Raw genomic sequence first — 25,935 nt, 5'->3', positions numbered from 1 at the left:
AAGCCTAATGTATAATGAAACGCTATCGATTCCGTTTCTTGGGTGGATCCAGTATTTGTTGCATTTGAGGGAGATCGAAAGAATGCTCCCACAGTAGGGATGGAACCCGTGACCTCCCAGTCGCTAGGTGGACATCATAACTACGCCACAGGGATCTCTCTTTAGATGTGTCATCCCAATGACAACAAACATAATCGCATACAATTAAATGCTTAAAAAATGTCTGAGAAAAAAAGGCGTATTTCATTATCGATACAAAATATAATAACAAGAGTTTCGTGGTCGGACACATATGCCCCCAAACAGGGCTTTGAACTAGTGACCCCAATTTCAATAGCGGTCATCTACTGTTCAAGGCATGTGCACATGTGAAGTACCATCATATCGGTCAATTCGTTGACGAGTTATTGGTCGGAAACAATGTTCACACTTATTGTGACAGTGACCTCAACCTTTGACCTAGTGAACCCAATTTAAATACTACTGTCCAAGGCAAATAAACATGGGAAGTATCAAGCCAATCGGTCAATTTGTTGACGAGTAATTGATCGGAAACGATTTTCACACTTATTGTGACAGTGACCTTTGACCTAGTAACCCCAATTTCAATAGGGGTCATCTACTGTCCAAGGCCAATGAGCATGTGAACATCCAGCAAAAAAAATATGCCCACTCTTCTTCGAAGGGGGCATACTAAAATGGCATCTATGTTGTGTTAATTATAAAATTTTATTTTTTTCTGTGGATCATCCCGTGCAATTTTGTGAGTAGGTTGAATTGTAAGTTTGAATTGCCTTTCATAACCGGTCGAAATCAAAGTACTGACAGTACTGGTGTGACGATGCTTTAGAGAGGATGGATATAAAAGCATCAAGTTAGGTTTATCTGCATCACCACAATCACCACAATTGTGTATGTTGGTACGAAAAAAAAATTGGTACAACAATTTTGTGAAAAAAAATTGGGTACGAAAAAAAATTTGGGAACAAAATAATTGGGACGAACAAAATTTCGGTACAAAAAAAATTTGGGGATGAAAAAAAATTACGCAAACAAATTGGGTACGAAACACAAATTGGGTACGAAAAATTTTAAGTACGGAAAAGAAATTGGGGGAACGGGGAAGTAGTACCTGTGGGAACTTGACCCACAATCGCACATTTTCGGCCCTTTCCGTCAAACACCAGATAAGTTCGAAATTGCCCCAAATTTTTTTGTACCGAAATTTTGTTCGTCCCAATTATTTTGTTCCCAAACTTACATCAATACACGATTTTCTTCGAAGGCAATAGTATGAATACACATTTTGGAAGCGGTAATGCGGCCCTACCTACGCGCGTCAAAATGTAAGCGAAATATGTACACAAGTCTGTCAGGAATGTTTGAATTAACGAAGAAAATCGTGTATTGATGTAAGTTTTTGGAAAAAATGTGCAGAAAATATATTAAACAAGAGCTGTGTTTGTGAAACACAATGCCCCCATCTGCGCAGCTTTGAAGCCATATATTTTACCTTTGACCTTGAAGGATGACCTTGACCTTTCACCACTCAAAATGTGCAGCTCCATGAGATACGCATGCATGCCGGATATGGAGTTGCTATCTTCAATATTGCAAAATTTGACCTTTGACCTTGACCTTGAAGGATGACCTTGACCTTTCACCAATCAATATGTGCAGCTCCATGAGATACGCATGCACGCCGAATATCGAGTTGCTATCTTTAATATTGCAACATTTGACCTTTGACCTTGACCTTGAAGGATGTCCTTGCCTTTCACCACTCAAAATGTGCAGCTCCATGTGAAACGCATGCATGCCAATTATCGAGTTTATATCTTCAATATTGCAAAATATGACCTTTGACCTTGAAGGATGACCTTGACCTTTACCACTCAAAATGTGCAGCTCCATAAAATACGCATGCATGCCAAAGATGGAGTTGCTATCTTCAATATTGCAAAATTTGACCTTGACCTTGCAAGATCTTGAAATTTCACCACTCAAAATGTGCAGCTCCATGAGATATGCATGAATGCCAAATATCAAGTTGCTATCTTCAATATTGCAAAATTTGACCTTGACCTTGAAGGATGACCTTGACCATTCACCACTCAAAATGTGCAGCTTCATGAGATACACATGCATGCCAAATATTAAATTACTATCTTCAATATTGCAAAATTTAACCTTTGACCTTGAAAGATGACCTTGACCTTAACATTTCACCACTCAAAATGTGCAGCTTTATGAGATACACATGCATGCCAAATATCAAGTTTCTATCTTCAATATTGCAAAAGTTATGGGCAATGTTACAGTTTTCGGACGGACGGACGGACTGACGGGCGGACAGACTTATGAAAAGACAGACGGACAGTTCAAAAACTATATGCCACCCCTCAGAGGCATAAACAAGTTATGGCGAAAGTTAAAGTTTTCGGACGGACGGACAGATGCCATATATTTGACTTTTGACCTTGAAGGATGACCTTGACCTTTCACTTTTCAAAATGTGCAGCTCCATGAGATACACATGCATGCCATATATCAAGTTGCTATCATCAATATTGAAAAAGTGATGGCCAATGTTAAAGTTTTCGGACGGACGCCATATATTTGACATTTGACCTTGAACGATGACCTTGACCTTCAGGCTTCACCTTTCACTACTCAAAATGTGCAGCTCCATGAGATACACATGCATGCAAAATATCAAGTTGCTATCTTCAATATTGAAAAAGTTATGGCCAATGTTAAAGTTTTCGGACGGACGGACAGACGACATATATTTGACATTTGACCTTGAAAGATGACCTTGACCTTCACCTTTCACCACTCAAAATGTTCAGCTCCATGAGATGCACATGTATGCCAAATATTAAGTTGCTATCTTCAATATTGAAAACGTTATGGCCAATGTTAAAGTTTTCGGACAGACGCTTTATATTTGACATTTGACCTTGAAGGATGACCTTCACCTTCACCTTTCACAACTGAAAATGTGCAGCTCTATAAGATGCACATGTATGCCGAATATCAAGTTGCTATGTTCAATATTGAAAAAGTTATGGCCATTCAAGTTTTCGGACGGACGGACGGACTGACACACTGACTGACTGTCTGACGGACAGTCCAACTGCTATAGGCCACCCTACCGGGGGCATAAAAAGCAATGGCGATATTTTTCTCAGCCACATAATTGTTAATAGTTTGAAATCACAAAATGAAAGTGAAACTAGAACTGTCAAAAATGACAACCTGTCAACGTGTTGTTTTTGCTGGCACGAGAGGGCGATTACACTCAATGTGTTCACATTTTTACCTAAGGCTTTGTCAATGACCTTTATAGTATGGGTAGCTTTAATATTAATTATTGCTATCATGTAACTGCATGATTGTGTATATGTTTACAATCCATAAAGCATAAATAATGATATAAATATACTGATTGAGCTTATAATAATCTGAGAACTATAGCCAGGTCAATTAAGGACTTAAAATATTTTTGTTGTCCTGATTTCATGGAGAAATGACCACGCATGTCCTAGATTTCAAAATCAAGGCCCTGGTCTGACATATTGGTAACATTACCGTTATACTGTTACCAGGCTTCTGACATTAATTTTTATTTAACTATGTAAGGAAATCTAAATCAGGCACTGATTTTTCTTGTTTTAAAACAGTCATAGATCAGTTGTGGCCTCTGGGTAATGACCAATTTTTGCTTACTTGTCACACCCTTAAAACTTTCCACACTTCTAGAATAGCAAATCTGGATTTAGGTGATCTTTAATGGTACATTTAAACTTTAGCTCTGTTACAAGAGTGCTGGTAAAGTCAAGTCACATATTTAAATCTAGGCCATGTCAAAATCAAAGTGTCAAAAACAAATGAAAGATGCGTTCATGAATAAGTGTCCAGTTGTTTACTTCTGCTGTGAGTTTTTATATAATATAACTGATGAACATCATGTGAGGGAAAATTCATATTATCATTGTATATCAGGTTTAGCAGCCTTTTAGATAACAAAGTTGGCTAGTTTTCAATGTCGCTTCTGGGGATCAAACCCGTAGGGCTTTTAGGAAGATTCTGACATTTGTCGATCCCTCGAGAGCAACCAAACCAAAAATTAAGTCAAATATTGCCGACTCGTTTTTTGAGTCGGTTCATGAGAGATAATGAAGCTTGATTGGTCATTGTCGGCTCTGGTACTACTTACATGTACCCCGGGTACTCTTAAGTATACTAACATGTACCCCGGGTACTCTTAAGTATACTTACATGTACCCCAGATACGGTAAATATACGTTATTGTACTCGGTCCATATTAGACTGTATCCGAGTTGTATACGCGCCCAAAATCCGAAGTCGTAAAACGCGCAACCGATTATCTTAAACAAACTTCCTTTCAGAAAACACTGCATCAACATGCTTTTTGAGTATGTGTTCCAATAATATAGAAGCCATTCTCTAGAAAATTGACATAAATGTGTATATACAATTAATACAAAAAAATAGTCGACAACGACTGATTTAGGGTTAAATTTCGCGGGTACATTTTAGTATATTTACCGTACCCGGGATACATGTAAGTATACTTAAGAGTACCCGGGGTACATGTACGTAGTACCCGAGCCGACAATGAACAATGGAGCGATAATGGAAGGTGCAACATCTCTCACGCCCCCTAGCATCGCCTTTAGCAGTATTCAATTCTCAACAGGAAAGTGCTGGAGTCGTTGATCCCGAGGGACAAGAAAAAAAAATGATTAATGTTCGAAATAAATAATTTGATTAATGACAATTCTATTATTTGAGCCAGGTCACAGGAAAAGCGCAGTCCAATCAGTATCCAATTAAATTATTTGTTATTGTTAGATTACCGCTTTTAAGCAAACAGCTTTCAAGCGACTGCTGGCTGATCTAGATCCAAACTGGCCACAATCGCCTTAATGTCTCTTTTACTGTGACACAGTTCATTTAACTTTAAAATGATAAAAAGTACTAACATAGAAGAAAGAGTACAAACCAGTAAAGAGTTTGAAATCAATGTTGAATTTCAGGACAGCTTGGTGATCTGCAAATCCCCGATGAAATGTTGATATCGGGTATCATAGTCATTCAATAAGTCGCAAAATGCTCGAATACAATTTATAAAGCAAAATGTGACTTAAATTAAAAACTAAAAATACCAGTATGCCAGTTTTGCCGTGTCAAGCTGTTATAGCGTGGACGAACCGGCTTTCGAACCCCTTAATATTAGATGCAATACAATAATAGTTTTTATTACAATTACAACGAAATAAGCAATACCTCCAAAAAATATAATGTTTGCTACATACCTGCATAAATTTACGTATGTATATCCCAATTCATAACTTTGAAATATGCTAGGTAGTTTCCACCACCCTGTCACAAAAAATCCAATATGGCCGCCTCCTAAGAGCACCAGCTTTCGAACCATGTACACAATTACAGTATAGTTCATAACTTTTGGTCCAAAACAATAAAACTTGAAACAGTTAATAACTTTAAACATTTAACTACCTAAACTGATCATGTTTATACTGATTTTATTATTTTATTATTCTTCAGTGCTTGATTGGCCATGACAAGGACAGATGAATATGTCATTACGCCGAATGACTCGCTGCTTGCAGCAATACTCGAGATGTGTCCAATGTTTGCAGCCATTGAAGTCACACTGTGCCCATTTAGTGAACACAAGGGACACACAATTTTTCAGTTTTTCAGGTTGAAATTGCTTGCAAACGCAGCACTTATCCTCGTCAGCAATATCAGAGTCAGAGTCATCTGAATATGAATCTGACTGAAGGTTTAAGTTTATGGTTGATGGACCAGGAACCGGTTCTGGAATGGGGTAACAACAGGATTGTTTGTGTTTTTGTGAGCTGACAGACCTTTTACAGACTTTCAGGTTGGAATTGTTTTTACGCTTCTTGGGTGCTGGCGGTTCACACAAAGGCTGGGACTGTGCTTTGCTGACAATTTCCTGGCATATGTCTGATCGGGTAATTTCTTGCCCGGAAACAACACTACTTAGTGTTTTATTGATTAATGTTTTGTTATATTGTTTCTTTTTATCGATAACAGACTCTGTAGCCTTGAAATATGAGTCAACGTCAGACTGATCAGCAGCTGGGACAGGTGTAGGGTCTAAACCCACATATGGCTCGGAGGGCTTGAAGTTGTCAACAGGGACTGCTGTTCTGTCGAGAGGATATATGCCAGCTTTCTGAAAAGACACCTTTAGATTGCTGTTAGAGAGTGCTTTGACATATGCATTTGAAGCCAGTGCAGCTACATTGAATTTAGTGATTTTGGAAGATGGGTTGTCCCTCACAAATTTTTTACACATATTATTGTAAATCTTTTGTAAGGGACCAAAGCATCTTATATCCAAGGGTTGTAGGCAATGGCTTGTATGGGCAGGAAGCACAAACAAAAGCACATTATTCTTTTGTGCCCATTCTAGTACAGGAACATTGATATGCGACTTGTGTCCATCAAATATCAATAGGATTGGCTGACTTGCATTTTGCCTTTGAATGTAGCGTACAAAATGACGTTCCAAGTACTCAAGGAATATGGTAGAATTGGACCAACCACTTTTAGACATAGTGCCAGCAGAGCCAGGTGTTGAACCTTGAAACAAGTCTTCATTCATTCGCTGCCCCTTGAAAATAAAAAATGGTGGAATCTGTGTTCCTAGTGCATTGCCACCACCAATGATAGTGGTTATTCCTGACCTTGATGAAGTTATGGCCGGGACACATGCCTTGCCACTGACAACATATGGGGGAGAGTGTTCAGTCTGTATACCTTTCTCATCAATGTTGTATACACATTCAGGCTTATTAAGTAGATCATTATTTTTGATGACAGTTTCTAGATTGTCAAAGTATGAGTACACTGCCTGCTCAGTTGTGGATTTTGCTCTACACTGACTAAGGGCTCTAGGTTTTACTACCTTTATTTCAGGCCAACGTCGTCTGAAACCATGAAACCACTTGACTGACAATGGGTTGTCATGGGTTCGCTTCTTCAAGAACACTGCATAGTCAGTTGCCTTGGCTACAACCTCAGTTATTGTGAAACCATACCCAAGGTTTGCCATATATTTAACATGGTCGACAAGTTTTGCTTCCTCTTCAGTGGAGAATAATGGACCCTGTCCTGTCATGACAGTCTGCGGATCTACTCTGCCCTCACTCTATCTCTTAGGGTGTTATGTGGTACACCGTACTGTCTAGCAGCAGTTTTTACTGGTGCACCAGTTTCCATTACCATTTTATATGCATTCATCATAGCTGATGGTGAGTATCCTTTGTGTTTTGATACTCTTTTTTGTGGAAACACCTGAAACATAATTAAATTGCTACCAGAAAAGAGGAGAGAAAAAAGAAATGTTTCTCTAATGTCAATTTTTGCAAAGTGGATCAGCTATGTTGAACTTCACACTAACTTTACTGTGGTGTAACCTATTGCAATGTGATTTACCATGGTCACGTGACCCTTGACGCAGACCATAATGTGGGTCATCTGTCAAAAAGTTGTAAGTGTAAAATCATTATGTATCTGACTTTTATATATATATATATATATATATATATTTAAAAATAATATTAAAAATAGTTATTTTTGTTCAAAATTTGTGAAAATTTACCTGTTTATATCGCATTTTAACGATCGATGGCTACGGTCGTCTGGTTTGTAAACAAACGCATCGGTACACACAGCGGGGATTTTGTTACCTGATCGTGCTTGTGCAAATATGCACTATGAATTCATACTGGGAATCCCAATAATAATGTTTATATTTTAGTTTTTCACGATCAAACTTGGATAAAAACAATGTTTCATCAGTGATTTCAGTGTATTTTGCAAAATTCTATATTAATATCCGCAGTATTTTGAGAAATAATCAATATTAAGGGGGATTTCTGGGGATTTCGGTGGATTTCTGGGGAATTCGGGGGATTTTGGTAATTACGGGGAATTCGGTATTTCTACGACCCGAGCATTATCTCAATCGGACTGGCTCGGTCTTTTACATAGGTCGCCGTTGTGAAGATTTTTTTATGGTATCATACCTTAGACGATGCTGAAACAACATCGTCAAAAAATCTTTCACAATAAACCGACGTCACAAAATTATTAAAATTATTTAAGAAATAGATCTAATATGTTTTTTATCATGGTTTGTTGTCGAATAACCCACAGTAAGGAGTATAGATGCGTAGGAATTAAATCACGAGTGCGATGCACGAATGATTTGATAACGCGCATCTATACTCCTTACTGTGGGTTATTTAAGAAATAATCGACGGGTTACCGTTGGTTATTGCGGTAATAACCAACGGTATGGAGTTCCGATGCGTAGGAATTAAACCACGAGGGCGTAGCCCGAATGGTTTGATAACAAGCATCGGAACGGCATACCGTTGGTTATTACCGCAATAACCAACGGTTACCCGTCGATTATTTCGATTCTAACACGATTTCATTAATAAGTTATCCGCGATTTAAAGATTTTAAATGAGAATTATATTAACCGAAACGTCCTCCACTTTTCCGCGAAAACGTGATGTCATCACAACAATTAAAATCAAATGACGTCGTCTTCATTCATAAACAGTGCGCGGACTATCAAAGTGACGTCACTTTAAACAACCGTTGGTATATCGGTGTAACAACCAACAGTAGTTTTCCTTCTTTGTATATAGAAAACAAGTCAAGTGCCGTGGTAGAATCGACAATAAACCATCATTGACAAATATTATTTCGATTCTAACACGATTCTGATTGATTTGGTTCAAGCTTTTGGACGTGAACTATATTTGTCAATACCCCGCCCGTTTTGGTACGAAGTTCACTATTAAGTGACGTCATTAAATTGTACCACCATATGACGTCGTTTTCATTCATAAATGTTTTGCAAATGACGTCACTTTCATTGAGAACAAAAATCGTAGAAACTAAATGACGTCGCGTTTATTGATGCACAGGCGCTCGATGGCAATGTTTTTTTTTATTTTATTTTATATTTTTTTAGTTACCCGGAAAATTGTTTAATATAATGCATACACATACTAAATCAATACAAATCTTCCTTCCGACAATACGTCTTCTTAAAAAAAGATAGTTCGACTATGTATATCGAATGTCATTATCAATTTCAATAACATAAAATAAACATTGCCATCGAGCGCCTGTGCTGAAAAGCTGACATGCTATAAATGTTTTTTTAATTACGTTGCCTAACAAATAGTATCCTTTGTAGGCGTGGTTATGCCACTTATCACCAAATATACTATTGATGCGCCCCACCTTTTGTTCAATGATATTCGGAATATTAATATTTGTTTATAAATTATACTATTTATGTAGTAAATAAACACTTACCTTTTAATACATGTATTAACATTCCAAGAGTTTTGATGATCACCAGTGAGGGAATTTTATTTAAATACATGACTGCATATTTTTTATGTCTATACAGAATGCATTTTATAAGTAAAACCCCCCTCACTGTATTTTAAGCTTCCATAAACGTTTAATTATTTTATTGTTGCTAAACACTTGTAAGGAGCGAAGCAGTTTCTTTGTTTAATGGCGTCCTGATAGGCAAATTCTCCATTTTTTTGTAATATGTATCCATTTCAACTCACCACAGAGTTTTAATAGTTATTTTCCTCTATGTCATATATCATATCTCATTTTACTAAAAATCGCTCATGGTAAGCCCTCATCAGAGCTTTGTTTACATTCGCTACGGCAGCCATCTTGGATTATTAGAACTTGTCGACCCGGGTCGATTTGCCTTAGTTGGTCGTTCGATCATAGGTCGGGTCGACCGGGTGCTGAATCGACCAAGGAAGATCAGCGTTCTTTTGGAATCATTCCGGTTCGAGCCTTCACGAAGAACGGTCGTATTTCTGTATCATAAGAACTAAAGAGGTGCTATTCGGTGGATGATCAAGAGAACAGTTAAACTTGAATCGCCGATCCAGTTTGCAGATAAGGTTTTCTACTTTCTTTCTTGTAATTGTTTCGCTTGAAATTTCAATCGGTTCAACTTCATGAATTGTCTCAATTTTTGACTTGTTTGTTTACATCCTGTGGCGACTCATCCGAGATACAGATTCTTCATCTCATTTTTTAAGTCGATTAACGTTTTCTGTATACGTAGAAATAACTGCTTAGCTCCACGAACCAGATATTCCAGAGTCTTATATATCCGCTGTTGTAATCCAACAATCGACGTACGTTATACAGAATAAATCTGTAAACTTATGACGGCGTTATTTTGCTTGAAACTTGTTACGACTAACTAATTAAGTCAATACGGGGTAGTACAAAAACGGGGCAGTACGCTACAATTTTTTGGTGGCAGCGGTGGGATCCAATTATTTAAATGTGGATCCCGTGATATGAACCCTTATAGTGAAAATCTAAATCCTGAAAGTCCTACACGCAGTTTATAGAAATCAAAGCACTGAGAGCCTAACATTCAGACGAAAGTTATTACAACAGCTGTCAAGAATAAGCCTTTATATAGCAGCTTTGTCAATCAGCTATTGTAACGTTGGATATACAAAGTCAACACAATACATTTTAAAGACTTTATTGCTCAGCGAAACAAACAACATTAACAACTTAAAAAATAAATAACAACAAGCATAATATTCATTTTGTTCGTGACAAAAATTATTTCAGAGTATTGATGGTATATATATCATTATATTGGTCCATGATGGCTGCAAACAAAGAAAATAAGGATGTATCAAGCGACTCTGAGGTTCATTTCAGAATTAACAGGGACAATACAAATTTCCGCTCAGATGAGGAAGACAGACCTGTTGACCAACAACAACAGGTAAGTGACGCAGACACCGAACCGGAATCCTGGTCTGAGTCACAAGTCAGATCCGATAGGGTGAACGAAAGGAGGAGACCTAAGCGAAGCAGTGAGACAAGGTCAGTATTAGAAGGGCTTACTGGGGCTTTAAGGGATCTGGTTTCAGAAGTAAAGGATATCCGTGCTGGACAGACACAGCTTGAAGCCCGCATAGAGCAAGTACAAAGAACAGGTACAGCAAAAGGCCCGCAAGTTCAAGCACAGACTACATCCAGTGATCCTCGACTGAATACCAACAGCCCACCCTTTGTAAGCAGGAATCCAACAGACCCAGCACCAGCAGACCTTAATGGTAACTCCTATTATTATAATCCCAGACACCAGGGCTACCAATACATGGGCGATCATGGTAGGCAACATTTCTATAATCGATAAGATGATTTTGCATGTAGTGAACCTTACAGGCAGAGACCAAGAGATCTAATGAAGGTCCCTGCGTTTGACGGCAAAGAAGAATGGCGAGTCTGGGTAACACGCTTCGAGACGATAGCAGATCGCCTCCAGTTGGACGAGGATCAACGCCTTGACCATCTCTTACAGCGATTGGAGGGGCAAGCCGCCACAGTAGCATTCACTCTTCTACCACCCGCGGTGTTGCACAACTACAGAGACCTCAAGGCTGAACTATCAAGTAGATTTCAGTTGGTGGAAACGACAAAAATCTTCGAGACAAGGTTTACAAGAAGAAATCAGCGTCATGATGAGAGCGTTGAAGCCTACGCGTCAGAGTTAAAGATGCTCTACGATCGTGCCCATCCACAACGAGACCGAAGAACTATGGAAGAAGATCTTGTACGCCGCTTCCTCGACGGGCTACAAGATGAAGAGGCCCGCTTTGAAGTCGAATTCCACAAGGAGCCTACAACAGTAGATGAAGCGGTATTCAACGTAGCAACTTATCTACAGATGCGAGGAAAGCAAGATGAAAGGCGTTACAGAAGACCTACACGTCGGGCTACAGAGAAGCTCTCAGAGCCACAGTTTGATAGTAGTGGAACAAGAAGGCAGTGGTCCAGAGATACAGGTGGTAAGTGCTTTTCGTACAGTAATCAGCAGCCTAGGCAATATAATGAACCTAAAGATGAGATCCTAACAAAGATCCTGAAGCGACTGGATGATCTAGAGAGTAAGTATGACACTGCGAAAAAGGGAAAGCCTAACAGAAAGCAAGATGTTGTTTGCTACCGGTGCCAACAGAAAGGTCATTTTGCCAGGGTGTGCCCCGACAAATGTTTGTATGGTGATCAGGTAACAAAGGTCGATGGCGATGACAAGTCTGCTCCTTTAAACTTCCAAGGACCAGCCCTTGTGGCCAGATGGAGGTCCCAGTAAAAAGTACCGAAGGGCAAAATCAAGATGACAAAACACAGCAAGTTACGAAGGAGTGTGCTCGGGTTCAGAGGTCCAGGCCATCAGCGGATGGGGTGTATGTAAAGGGAACAGTGAATGGGTTTCCTGTTACATTCACAGCCGATACTGGAGCGACAAGGACCATAGTGTCAACCAGGGTGTTTAAACAGATAAACCCGCATGTATGTCCCGTAGTTTATAAAACTGACCGGTTGGTTGGTGCAGGAGGAGCACCAATTAAAGATGTTGGTCAAACAAAGTTAGATATTAGCCTTGGACCTCTACAAGTGACAAGGGATATCATGGTGGCGGACATCGAGGATGATGCTCTGCTTGGATATGATATTCTGAAAGGTCAAAATGGGAGGCCGGCAGACATTCTTTTGAGTCAGAACAGAATTCTGTTAGACGGCATGGAGATACCAATATTCCAGGTGGGGAAGATTGGAAAAGCAAGGAGAGTAGTGGTGGCAGAAAACATGACAGTACCAGGCCATGCAGAAGCCGTGGTAAGTGTTTATATAAAAAGGTTTGAAGCAGATGATGACGATACGGAGGCTGACTACGTAGTCGAGCCTAACCAGCTATTTAAAGAGAGGTACCCTTTGCAAATGGCAACCACATTAGTGAACCTGAAATGAGGCTCCAACATGCAAGGTAAGAGTTCTTAACCCTTATCCAACGGAAGTAAACCTGAGACAGGATGCAGAAATAGGAATAGCAGAGAGGATGGAGAAGATAGTCTCGGTACTGACAAAAGCAGAACATCAAGCAGAAAGTGACAACTTGGTGGCCGTAAGAAGAATCACTACAAGGTCAGCCGAGATAAAAGTAGTTAATGATGAACCAAATGGAAAAATACAGGTCCCAGCGCATCTAGAATCATTACTGCGAAAATCTAGTGAAGGTAAGTCTGACGTCGAAAAGAAAGCGCTAGCAAGCCTGTTGGCGAAACACGGTGACACCTTTAGTAAAGATGAGTGGGATCTTGGGTTGACCCACTTAGCTGAACATACCATAAATACTGAGGGTGCGGCACCAATCAAACAGCGACCAAGACCTGTACCTTTAGCATACGCTAATGAGGAGAAACAAGCTATTGAAGATCTGCTGAAAAGGGGAGTCATAAGGAAAAGTACCTCCCCCTGGGCAAGTCCTATCGTACTAGTACGAAAGAAGAACGGATCAATCAGACCATGTGTTGACTACAGACGGCTGAATGCCCTTGTCAAGCCGGATGGTTTTCCCATGCCCAGAGTACAAGAGTGTCTTGATGCAGTCGCAGGAGCAAAGTATTTCAGTAGCCTCGACCTCACATCTGGGTATTTCCAGATACCGCTGAAGAATGAAGACATTCCAAAAAGCGCCTTTGTATGTAAATTTGGACAATACGAAATGACGCGAATGGCATTTGGGCTTAATAATTCGGCCAGTACTTTTCAAAGAGTCATCGAGCTGGTTCTTCAGGGTCTTCAGTGGGAAACATGCCTTGTATACATTGACGACATCGTGGTCTATGCATCTGACCTGGAGCAACATATGCAACGACTTGAGGAGGTACTGACACGCATCAAAGAAGCCGGACTAAAATTGAAGACGGATAAATGCAACCTGCTACAAGAGGAAGTGGTCTTCCTGGGTCACATTGTTAGCAGCAAGGGGGTGCGCCCCGAAAGCTCCAACATAGCCAAAATAGTAGAGTGGCCTAGGCCTACTACACCAAAACCGGTAAAGCAGTTTGTGGCAACTGGGTCATATTACAGGCGCTTTGTAAAAAACTTTGCCAAGATTGCAAGGCCCCTTACGAACTTGACCAAGGTCGACAGTGCCTTTCATTGGACAACAGAATGCGAGGAAGCATTCAATGCGTTGAAGCAAGCCTTAATTGGTCCAGATGTGATCGGCTACCCATTGAATGAAGCAGGCAGCTTTTACCTCGACACGGACGCCTCCGGGATCGGACTTGGGGCGGTGCTCTCTCAAATGCAGGAAGGTCGGGAGCGCGTGATAGCCTACGCCAGCAGGGCAACCAATAAGGCTGAACGGAACTACTGTACACTTCAACACCGTTATTTCGAACACCGATAATCCGAAGTCACCGTTTTTTCGAAGTTTTTTTCGGGTCCCGATTTTGGTTCTTCTTTGTTTAATGTAAAATTTCATTGTTAATCCGAACTTCGTTAAACCGAAGAAATCGTTAATTCGAAGTGATTCTGTCGGTCCCAACACTATAATTCGCACCTAATTATCAATCTTTAATCCGAAGTCAAAACACTGAGCGTAATTTCACACCTTTGTCGTCTGCGCTTTGCACGTCATAAACCGATAATTAAACCTTTGTCGTCTGCGACTTAATCGGCTAGCAATCAGCGGAAACAGTACTTAAAAGATGAATCCAGCGACGACGACGAGGCCGACAACACAAGAATGAACACGATATCCAATCAATGTGTGACCGCATCAACGACGTAAAGCAGTTCTGCGAGCAAAACACGGGCGGAAGTGAATTGTTGAATGTCCTTGACAAATTGAAGAAATATGTTACATGCGTCCAGTTTAGTGCTGCTAACGCCGATGTTCAGATAGACATCGCGTCTTATTAAAAAAAGTTAATTTCCGAAAATGTACTCATATGTTTTTACATGTATTATAATGTGTGCTGTTCATGGTATTTTATAAGTTCTGTAATTTGAGAAAAATAAAAAGAACAAGAAAAAGAATCGTTTTATTCCTCCGTTTGTTACAAATAGAAATCTATTGCTATCTGACTAGTTTACGTTTTTAATTAAAATCATTATTAAAATTAGCGTGTAATCGAACCATGCAAATTCCACAACGTTTTATTTGTACAGAGTCAAAGAAGTATTCTGTCAAATGTTTATTTCGAATAATCGTTAATCCGAAGTTTTTTTTTACGGTCCCGACGACTTCGAAATAACGGTGTTGAAGTGTATTACAGAACAAGAACTCCTAGCAGTCGTCTACTTCATACAGTACTTCCGTCAGCACCTATTGGGAAGGCACTTTGTAGTAAGAACCGACCATCAGGCACTTGTATGGTTGTTCAGTTTGAAAGAGCCGAGCAGTAAGATCGCGAGATGGATCGATATATTGTCGAGGTATGACTTCACAATAGAGTACAGGGCAGGTAAAAGGATGGGGCATTGTGACGCATTGTCCAGATGTACGAATCCCAAAGACTGCAATTGTCCAGATGTAGACATGATGGAACCACTCAAATGTGGACCTTGCAAGAAATGCCTTAGGCGATCCGAAACAATGGCTCTGGATAGAATGGTAAGCGACCAAACCGAGGACCAAAAGTGCGCAGTTCATGACAAGGTCAAGAATGAGGAAGATGGCACAAAGATTGAGCCGGTAAGAGCCGTTTCAAATGGTAATCGAAACACACCCGGCACATCGAGAGATCAAATGGTACCCGAAAGCAGACAACCATGGGCAGCTATCTTCAGCACAGCAGAAATGAGTCAGAAACAGCAGGAAAATGCACAGATCAGACCAATCCTTGAAGCGAAGTTGGCCGGAGTCAAACCTAAGCAAGATGATATGCTCGACAAAAGTCCAGAAACCCGGCACTATTGGATCATATGGGACACCTTGGAAATACACTCTGGTACGTTGTATCGAAGGTTTCAGAAAACAGGTAACGGTGATGATCGTTTACAGCTAGTGGTCCCACAAGCTTTACGTATAGATGTGATGAAACAGGCACATGACAGGTATAAACCCAAAGTTAGAGAAAGCGTATGATGGTCCGTTTCCAGTGATAGAAAAGAGGTCCCCAGTCAATTTCACTATCCAGATGGGTAAGAATGGTCCAATACGCAACCCACATCACAACAAGCTGAAACCCTACCGGGGCCAGAACGCACCTAAATGGGCAAAAGTCTTGGCCAATAATCTGAAACAGAAAACAAAAAATAATTAGAACCGAGCTGTAACATACGTTATAACAATTTTTTTTCCGCGCCAAATTCAGATGGTAAAGAAATCATTTACAGTTTAAACAAAGCAAAACAGAACCAACAGTTATACACAGGAGTCACCACAGGTTTACAAGTTTTATCGCTCCACATTAAACGTTTCTTTAAAATGCTATATTTTCAGATGAACAGGTTTTCCAATGGGGGTCTCGCATATCGTTGTAGCCATTGCGGCAAAGTGGACAGAAAGGGGAGACTGGTGGCCCACATACTGAGAGACCACGTACCAGAAAAGCAAGTTCCCTTTTTCTGCACCCTATGCAAGTTCCGGTGTGAAACCAGGGATGATTTACTAAAACACCTCACCAAATACGCGGGCCATGTGAGGGCAGTTGGCAGCAATCAGAACATTGACCTTAAACAGATACTGATCAAGTCCAACGTTCCTTGGTTTGTGTCAGCTAACGATATGACCCCGATAAGGGAAGAAGACGATGACATGTTTATGGATCCAGAGGAACCAGCACTTCCACCATGGCTCCTGGATGTGAGGCCGTTGAAGAGGAAGGCGGACTCCTCACCATCAACCATGTCGCTTCCATTAAGTCCGCAGTATACAGATCAGAGGTACGTGCTACCCAGATCAATGGTAGAATCCCAGGAAATATTCCCTGACCAATCAACTGCTCTTGTTAACCCAGCACTGTACACGGCCCCTAGCTTTGATGAAGATCCTTTGACAGCACTGGTCCAAACCTTGAAGACACCACAGTCATCGCCTAAGGCCCGGGCAGCCACACCTCTCAAGGACGAACCAGTGGACATTCTTCCTACAGAACAGGACAAGGCGGATCCACTTCTCTATGAGATAATATCAATGTCAGAAAAGGCGTCTCAAACAGAGAAAGGACAACCCAATGCCGAACTGCAGGCTATCCAGAGAGCATCGGAGACAGCTGCTCAAGCCTGTCAAGCCACCGCCAGAAACACCGAAAGGATACTAGACGAGCTTCGTCGTTTGGAACGCAGAGTAACTTCCATCGAGAGAGCTATTGATAGTCGAAGGCGGGACAAGGAAAACATGAGGCCGTGCAAAATGTAACTATGCCTTGGAAATGATCGCCTTCTGCTTGAATTGCAGGGGCCCACTAAGTGCTGGTAATCCACGCGGGCACTTGGTGGGTATTCGTCGCGCCTGCTGGGAAGCGGGCCCACGTAGTACCAGTTGGTGCTATCTGGGTATTCGCTGATCACGGCGTGGGTGGTCAGTCCGTACTGTGCATTTGTCGCTTATGGGGGCATGGTACGGGTATTTCCCCCCCCCCCCCCATCTGTGGACTCTTCTTGAAGATCTTTACCTGTGAAAATAAATATGGACATTTAATTTATACAACATGCACAGTTAACTTACAAACTATTACAAAGTGTCAGGACAATTAAAACAAATGTGTTAAGATTTCTGTGATACATAAGAGTGCTCAATTTTATTTAATAACATTGTGTTTAACTTCAAGAGACATTATTGTGTGTGTGAACCTCAAGTGACATTTTTAAGTGTATGAATACACTGTGTAAGATTTCTGTGATACATAAGAGTGCTTAATTTTATTCAATTATATTGTGTTTAACGTCAAGTGACATCTTGTGTGTGTGTGAACCTCAAGTGACATTTTTAAGTGTAAGAATACACTGTGTAAGATTTCTGTGATACACAAGAGTGCTTAATTTTATTCAATTATATTGTGCTTAACCTCAAGTGACATTTTGTGTGTGGGAACCTCAAGTGACATTCTTGTGTGTGTGAATACACTGTGGAAGGTGACATTTTCAAAGTGAACAGTGATTTTGTGATCTCAAAAGTAATTGATCTCAATTATTATATATTGCTTGTTCTTGTTAACAGTTTATAGTTATATCATTGTTGGTTCCTCATTGTTTGTTAAGGCTGCAGGAGCTTAGCCTTCCTGCAGGAGGGGGTAATGATGCGCCCCACCTTTTGTTCAATGATATTCGGAATATTAATATTTGTTAATAAATTATACAATTTATGTAGTAAATGAACACTTACCTTTTAATACATGTATTAACATTCCAAGAGTTTTGATGATCACCAGTGAGGGAATTTTATTTAAATACATGACTGCATATTTTTTATGTCTATACAGAATGCATTTTATAAGTAAACCCCCCCCCCCCCTCACTGTATTTTAAGCTTCCATAAACGTTTAATTATTTTATTGTTGCTAAACACTTGTAAGGAGCGAAGCAGTTTCTTTGTTTAATGGCGTCCTGATAGGCAAATTCTCCATTTTTTTGTAATATGTATCCATTTCAACTCACCACAGAGTTTTAATAGTTATTTTCCTCTATGTCATATCTCATTTTACTAAAAATCGCTCATGGTAAGCCCTCATCAGAGCTTTGTTTACATTCGCTACGGCAGCCATCTTGGATTCTTAGAACTTGTCGACCCGGGTCGATTTGCCTTAGTTGGTCGTTCGATCATAGGTCGGGTCGACCGGGTGCTGAATCGACCAAGGAAGATCAGCGTTCTTTTGGAATCATTCCGGTTCGAGCCTTTACGAAGAACGGTCGTATTTCTGTATCATAAGAACTAAAGAGGTGCTATTCGGTGGATGATCAAGAGAACAGTTAAACTTCTTATCGCCGATCCAGTTTGCAGATAAGGTTTTCTACTTTCTTTCTTGTAATTGTTTCGCTTGAAATTTCAATCGGTTCAACTTCATGAATTGTCTCATTTTTTGACTTGTTTGTTTACATCCTGTGGCGACTCATCCGAGATACAGATTCTTCATCTCATTTTTTAAGTCGATTAACGTTTTCTGTATAGGTAGAAATAACTGCTTAGCTCCACGAACCAGATATTCCAGAGTCTTATATATCCGCTGTTGTAATCCAACAATCGACGTACGTTATACAGAATAAATCTGTAAACTTATGACGGCGTTATTTTGCTTGAAACTTGTTACGACTAACTAATTAAGTCAATACGGGGTAGTACAAAACGGGGCAGTACGCTACACTATTTGTTGTTTCATTAAGAAATAATATTTTGTAATCATGGTTTGTTGCCGAATAACCCACAGTAAGGAGTATAGATCTATGCGTAGGAATTAAATCACGAGAGCGAAGCACGAGTGATTTGATAACACGCATCTATACCCCTTACTGTGGGTTATTCGACAACAAACCATCATAGACAAATATTATTTCGATTTTAACACGATTCTGATTGATTTGGTTCAAGCTTTTGGACGTGAACTATACTTTTTCAATACTCCGCCCTTCTTAGTACAAAGTTCACTATTTAGTGACTTAATAAAATTGTACAAACATATCACGTCGTTTTCATTCATAAATATTTTGCAAATGACGTCCCTTTCATTGAGAACAAAAATCGTAGAAACTAAATTACGTCACGTTTATTGATGCTACTGAAAAGCTGACATGCTATAAATGTTTTTTTTTAATTACGTTTCCTAACAAATAACATTCTTTGTAGGCGTGGTTATGCCAATAATCACCAAATATACAATTTGTTGTTTCATTATATTTATTTGTTTTTTAGCACGTGCATTGTACTGCATTTTATATTTTCTTTATTTATTCGGAACTATTTTCGAAACATTAAGCTCCGTTTATTGCAGAATTATTGATTTCCTTCTTTGTCTATAGAAAACAAGTCGCGTGTAGTGTTAGAGTCTAAAATAATCTCTAACGTCAACGACATTCAGCATCATCAAGATGTCAATTAAACAAATTAACCTAATTGTCGTGTTCTGTTTTAGAAAGTAGCGATAAAAGAACATAAATCTAGTTTGTTAGCTTTAAATGCAGATACGTTTTTTTAACTAGGCTTATAAAAGCTGAACCACATACCATTTTCCAAACACTTTCGGTCATAATTTTGAAAACAAAATACAAAAGAATAGCAGAATTTACCATAAAAAGATCAACAAATAAAGTAATGAAATTAGACAAACTGAAGCCATCGCTCTACGCGTGACAGCATTTTCCGTCAAAGCTGACGTATAAATCATGATTACTAATTGGGGCTTTATTTCGACTGATAATGGGGTCAAGTTGAAATCCAATTTCACCAGAATGACACATTACATGAAGGCGCCTTCGATTTGTGCGAAAAATGCATCACTATAAGAACTTGGGTATTTATTCGTCCGAGGGAAACGCTTAGGATGCGCCTTCACGAAAGTACAGCACTGTTACAACATGAAGTGTAATAACGACCTGAATTGCAATTAATTTTATTTCATTATTACAATTTGCGTGACAACCTGAATTGTAATAACGCCGGAAAGTGTAATAAACTTATTTCTTGGTTTAAAATTGCATCTGATCGCATTTTCAAACACAGATTATTGCAAAATATAATGCATACATGTACACGACGTATATAAAATTTATATTAAAAGGGCAATACGACCTATGAATGACAAAAAAGGTGTTCTCTTACAACCTCAATTGTAATAAAGTTATTACATTATTACAATTGCTTGATAACCTGAATTGTAATAACGCACAAAAGTGTAATAAACTGATTTCTTGGTTAAACATTGCATCTGATCACATTTTCGAACACAGATTATTGCAAAATATAATGCATACATGTACACGACGTATATAAAATTTATATTAAAAGGGCAATACGACCTATGAATGACAAAAAAAGGTGTTCTCATACAAACTAAATTGTAATAAAGTTATTACATTATTACAATCGCTTGTCGCTCTGAATTTTAATTACATCGTTTTGGTTACAGTCTTGGAAGTCTTTTCATGTTGAATTCACACTCACGGTGCAGACTGCATGCTTATCAGCTCTAGGTATAAATAATGACCGTGACTAAACATATAAAGATTTTTAGACTAGGTGCTAATTAATTACAATCTAATAGAAATAAGGAAGTAAGGTACTGTATGATTTGTGGATGAGAGATAGATATGATTGGTCAGTGAAATGTGTGGGCGTGACTTGGTATTAGGGATGAAAGGGGTTTGAAAGGGGAGAAAGTCAGTGAGATGTTAGGAACAAACAGTTAGAGAGTCAGTTGGAAATAAGTAAGAAGTTAGAGAGTCAGTTGGAAATAAGTTAGAAACAAGTTATACAAAATGAGTTTGGGATTGGATAGAGTTCGGAAAAGGCAGATGATAGAACGAGAGGAAGGAAGGTAATATAGGAGGATGTAATAATGTGAATAATGAGACTTAATTATGAATGAATAAAAGAGTAAATGCTGCAAGCGTGTTGTGTTGTGCTTCTGATGATAAGGCACAGTTTCTCCCGGTCCGGTTACATTTCTTCGTGCCACCTGTTATGCACTAATTGTTGTTGAAAAGTCTCCCATTTATTATAATGATGGATTATTCTACCCTATTGATATATTCGTTTCCTCCAAATGTAGCTTTTTCATTTTTACATGTCTGGCGCACTTAAGTGTTATAGCGCCCTAAAATGTAATTTATTTGTTGAATTTTTTTCTGTCATTCCATCTTTAGTGTTTATCAGATTATGTTCGTTGTTTAACGATAGGCGAGCTGAGTCATTTTTCTGAGTCATTATATAATCTGAATGTCGAATGTCGAGCAGGGCCACCGATATTCTATATAGTACAAGTTGAGTGTCGATAGGAGATAGGCGTTCGACGATATCGACTCTGAATATCGATGGCACAGCTCGCACATCGATATTCAGAGTATATAATGACTTTAAAAAACGATAAGCAAAACCATTTTACTAAGCCATTATATAATCTGAATGTCGATGTGCGAGCTTGGCCATCGATGTTCATAGTACAATTAAGTTGAATGTCGATGGGCGATTGCCGCTTTCAATGTTTGCTACTTTAAAAGACATAAATTATACATGGTAAAGACATACACTATTAAGACAATATATTTTATATTTATATTGCATATTGTCGTTTACAAAGTATACAATAGTCTATAAGAAAAACAAGGCATCCTCAGTTTTGGCGTCGGAACGGTACCAGAATAAGGTTCGCACTGTGCCACAAATTTTGCCAATCTAGTACAAGCGATCAGGCAGAACAATGACGATAAGATCTGAAATCACACTATCATAAATGTTTATTAATGAGTCAAACTTCATATAGTAAATAATTTCAATTATCAATGATTATCAAATAAGATTGACCATACATTTAAAGTTCACAATATTTTAGGGTTATATGCGAGTTAAAACTATGTATCATGTTTATAAAATTTCAGGGCGTTATTACATTTTTACAAATATTTCGCAAGAATTTTAGTTTAGAAAATCGATTATTTACAATTCCAAACCCAAATAAGTTTATTTCTGTTCATGACGTTATCACACTGCAGGGCGACAATGGAATTCCAATATTGCCATTAAGTGCATGTATTACAATGGAATTTCAATATTGCCATTAAGTGCATGTATAACAATTCAGATGTATCACATAATCTGAGTTTGTCTCACAGTCTGTCATCCATATTATTACCTTTTTTAAATATACATTTTATTTGATATACAATTGTAAACCAACACACAGTTTATTACATTTCAGGGCGTTATTACACTTTAGGTGAGGGGGGGGGGTATGTTATATTAAATAAGTTAATACAAACCAGGTATCATGTGTATTTATCCTTTATCGGTCACATTACCATATTTAAATACATTTTTACATTGCACATGCCTTTGCCTTTGCGATAAAGGCATGTGTTTAGAATTCGATGATGTACACTTTTAAACTGAGAAATATGTTTATTACGTTTCAGGTGGCCGTTTCATAAAAGATCGTACGACTTAATTTACGACTTAAATTTCAAAACTGGAAAAATACAAGCTGTTGATAAATAGCGCCGCAAGATATTAGCCATGGGTAAGACAATAATGAAAAATAAATTATTTGGCTGAAAATAAGTACATGTAGTGAGAATATTATTTTTCTATGATCACGAGTGAAATAACAAACGATCTTAAAGTGACATGAACACATTTTCTGTTTTTTCTATGCCCCTTTTTTGAGAAGATAATTAACAGCTGTTTGCCTTTCGCTAAAAAGTTACCCTTTCTCCCGTGGCGTGCCTCAATACATTTCAATACACAAAATGACGTCATTATACCGGCGAAATTCTCCGGTTAAGCTCGATTACAATGGAAATAAACGGTGAAAAAAGCATAAAATAAAAAGGAAACTTGTTGGATTCGATGTAATATCGTTTTTAATTCATATATATATATATATATATATATATATATGTATATATATATATATATATATATATATATATATATATATATATATATATATATATATATATATATATATATATATATATATATATATATATGAATTCCGTAAATTCGTTAACGGTAAAATTTACAATATCATTGAAATTGGAACGCGCAGTTAATACATAATCCACTAGGCTTTCACCGTTGTGTGTATAGCACGTTATCTTACCTATGTTATGGTCGTTATGTAACCGCCCATTCACGATACGTAAATTCGTAGCTTTGCACATATCTAATGGTAGTCTCCGAATCGATTCGTAACCCGGTCACTATTTGATCGTGGTAATTGAGTCTCAATATCTGCGTCAGAAACAAAATCAATATTGCTCATATATCTATCATTTTCGATATAATCAGCTTTATTTTCTACCCAGTAATTATAAGCCAGTACGAAACACATGATGATGTACTAGATGTTTAACATTTAACGATCGTAGAAACGCGGGTCCTTTATTATTTTGTGCACTATACTGCGTGGGAGTAATATTAAATATAGCTCACCCCATGTTTGGCACCCTCCCATCGAAAGAAAGTTATAGGAGTGTAGCCAATGGGGCAAATTATGTAAGTTTTTATTTCTTTTAATGCGGGAAGTAATAGTTGATATTCTAGTATGCTAGAATATATTTATAACTCTGATGTGCATCATTGTTGGTTTGTTGCGCACTACAAGGATCGTGTTTACAAATATGTGTATCCTTCAGTTGGCCCACATGCGGTAGGGGATATTAACTTTTGATTGGTCGATAGTAAGTGAGAAATTTCATTGATAAAGTGACAGGGGTGTTTTGAATGCTCGGCCATGCGTAGCGTGTACAGCATTTAGATACCAGCACTATGTTTGTACGGAATCCGGATAGGGCCAAGTTGAGTGTCGCGTGTCGACCTTCAAGGTCGACACACGACATTTAAACGACATTCTCTCGACGCTCAATACGACGCGCGACAATCATGCGACAATCAATATTTGAGTGTCGCATATCGCGCTGGGTTTTAGAAAAAAAAATCGCAGAAAATCTTGACTGTCGACTGATTTGTCGCGCGTCGTATTGAGCGTTAAGAGAATGTCGCTTGAATGTCGCAAGAATGTCGTGTGTCGACCTTCGAGCGCGACACTCGACATTCTCTCGACATTCTCTCGACGCACGATACGACGCGCGACATTCAATATGATATATCGCGAGAATGTCGCCTGACGACCAAAAATCACACGACATTCTCTCGACGCACGACATTCTCTCGACGCTCAATACGATATATCGAGCCAATATCGCGCAATTGTCGCTTGTCGACCTAAAAACCCCTAGGTCGACACACGACTTTCTCTCGACGCTCAATACGATATATCGAGCCAATATCGCGCAATTGTCGCTTGTCGACCGGTGTGGGAGTATTTTTTTCATCTGCAAGCAAGGTGTTATAGTAACTTTTTCAGCTTAAGTAAATATAGCGGCATCTAGTAGCAGCAATAGCAGGAGCAGCAGCAGCAGCAGTAGCAGCAGCAATAGCAGTAGCAGCAGCAGTAGCAGAAGCAGCAGTAGCAGCAGCTACAGCAGTAGTAGCAGTAGCAGCAGTAGCAGTAGTAAGTGTATGAGTAGTTGTTGTAGTAGTAGTAGTAGCTGCAGTAGAAGCAGTAGCAGCAGCATCAGTAGCAGCAGCAGCAGTAGCAGCAGCAGCAGAAGCAGCAACAGCAGTAGCAGCAGTAGCGACAGTAGTAGCAGCAGTAGCAGGAGTAACAGCAGTAGAAGGAGTAGCAGCAGTAGCCGTAGTAGCAGAAGTAGCTGCAGTAGTAGAGTAGTAGTAGTAGTAGTAGTAGTAGTAGTAGTAGTAGTAGTAGTAATAGTAGAAGTAGTAGTAGCAGTAGTAGTAGTAGTAGAAGTAGTAGTAGTAGTAGTAGTAGTAGTAGTAGTAGTAGAAGTAGTAGTAGTAGTAGTAGTAGTAGCGATAGTGGTAGTAAGACTGGAAGTAGTGGAAGTGGTAGTAGGACTGGTGGTAGTGGTAGTAATAGTTGTAGTAGTAGCAGGATCAGTAGTAGTAATATAAGCAGTAGCAGTGAAGATGCAGTAGCGGCAGTAGCAGCTGCAGTAGCAATATTAGTAGTTGTAGTAGTAGAAGTAGTAGCTGCAGTAGAAGCAGAAGCAGCAGTAGAAGCAGCATCAGTAGCAGCAGCATCAGTACAAGCAGTAGCGGCAGCAGCAGTAGCAGTAGTAGTAGTTGTTGTAGTAGAGGTAGTAGCTGCAGTACAAGCAGTACCAGTAGCAGCAGTAGCGGCAGTAGCAGCAGCAGTAGCAGTATTAGTAGTTGTAGTAGTAGTAGTAGTAGCTGCAGTAGAAGCAGAAGCAGCAGTAGCAGCATCATCAGTAGCAGATGCA

General features: G+C 39.1%; 1 protein-coding gene and 1 long non-coding RNA gene across 15 annotated transcripts in view; one reads left to right on the top strand and one right to left on the bottom strand.

Moving 5' to 3' along the window:
* Window positions 1-6,038, bottom strand: part of LOC127841926 (uncharacterized) — a 33,019-nt gene extending 26,981 nt beyond the window's left edge. The window contains exon 1 of the long non-coding RNA XR_008031434.1: window positions 5,346-6,038. This is a non-coding gene — a long non-coding RNA (uncharacterized LOC127841926). The remainder of the gene's footprint in view (window positions 1-5,345) is intronic.
* Window positions 6,039-9,556: 3,518 nt separating this feature from the next.
* The window catches only part of LOC127841920 (uncharacterized), a 103,772-nt gene continuing 87,393 nt past the window's right edge, over window positions 9,557-25,935 (top strand). For 12 of the 14 annotated variants that reach the window (XR_008031421.1, XR_008031422.1, XR_008031423.1 and 9 more), the window contains exon 1: window positions 9,557-10,049. Coding sequence is in view for 1 of the 14 variants with exons in the window: in XM_052371060.1 (XP_052227020.1) it covers window positions 9,999-10,049; window positions 16,424-17,341 (969 nt within the window). In the remaining 13 variants the exon portion in view is untranslated. Of the gene's footprint in view, window positions 10,050-16,423; window positions 18,869-24,050; window positions 24,128-25,935 lie in introns of those variants that run through there. The other 2 variants (XM_052371060.1, XR_008031427.1) reach the window with 2 other exon arrangements.

This window comes from Dreissena polymorpha, chromosome 8, assembly GCF_020536995.1.
Source record: "Dreissena polymorpha isolate Duluth1 chromosome 8, UMN_Dpol_1.0, whole genome shotgun sequence".
NCBI lineage: Eukaryota > Metazoa > Mollusca > Bivalvia > Myida > Dreissenidae > Dreissena > Dreissena polymorpha.
This window is presented reverse-complemented; position numbering and strand designations above follow the sequence as displayed.